Source organism: Zerene cesonia, chromosome 27 (assembly GCF_012273895.1).
Source record: "Zerene cesonia ecotype Mississippi chromosome 27, Zerene_cesonia_1.1, whole genome shotgun sequence".
NCBI lineage: Eukaryota > Metazoa > Arthropoda > Insecta > Lepidoptera > Pieridae > Zerene > Zerene cesonia.
This window is the reverse complement of record NC_052128.1, coordinates 6,681,956-6,682,614: the sequence shown is the minus strand read 5'-3', so window position 1 is coordinate 6,682,614 and position 659 is coordinate 6,681,956. Positions and strand designations below refer to the sequence as shown.

At 54.9% G+C, this 659-nt stretch overlaps 1 protein-coding gene across 1 annotated transcript in view; it reads right to left on the bottom strand.

Moving 5' to 3' along the window:
• Window positions 1-6: 6 nt before the first annotated feature.
• The window catches only part of LOC119837301 (E3 ubiquitin-protein ligase TRIM33), a 12,144-nt gene continuing 11,491 nt past the window's right edge, over window positions 7-659 (bottom strand). Inside the window, exons 20-22 of the mRNA XM_038362818.1 lie at window positions 604-657; window positions 313-444; window positions 7-154 (exon numbers count right to left, since the gene is read on the bottom strand). Of these exons, the coding sequence (XP_038218746.1) occupies window positions 20-154; window positions 313-444; window positions 604-657 (321 nt within the window). The 3' untranslated portion in view covers window positions 7-19. The remainder of the gene's footprint in view (window positions 155-312; window positions 445-603; window positions 658-659) is intronic.

Below are 659 nucleotides of genomic sequence, written 5' to 3'. Positions count from 1 at the left end.
CGGGGGGAGCGGGCGCGGGTCAGTCGACGCGCGCGCGCTTGGCGGGCGGCTCGCCCTCGCCGCTCCAGTACGCGTACTCCGGCAGCCACTTGAGTAGTTGTGCGTCGAAGAACTCCTCCAACTTCTTGGCGTCTTTGTACAGTTGCGAGTCCGCCTGGAAATGCATTCATTTTTATTATTTAACACCAGATAAAGAGTAACTGTGGTTGTGTGCCGTATTCATAGTTTTGATATAGCAATAATTGAGTTCACATGAGTGCGCGTGCGCGTGTGTTTGTGCGTGTTGTGCGTGGGGTCGCGTCGGAGACTCACGGGCTTGTGGCGGTAGACGGCGCGGAAGAGCGCGCGCACGTCGGCCACGAACTGCGCCTCGTGCGTGTAGCGGCCGGCGGCGCGCGGCTGCAGCTTCATGCGGATCAGGTCCAGGCACATCGTGCCGCTCGTCTGCACATACATGTGAAATTCAACGACATCGTTTACTTTTACGAGAATTTTTCAATCTTAAATCGAGCCATTTGAAACTAAAAAAATTATTATTTTATTTTTCAAGATGACATCATCAAATATAAACATAGTATCGTGTCGCGCGGCGCGCAGACTCACGTCAGTGGCGTAGGGCGGGTGCAGCTGCGCGGCGTCGCGGAAGGGCAGCGACAGCT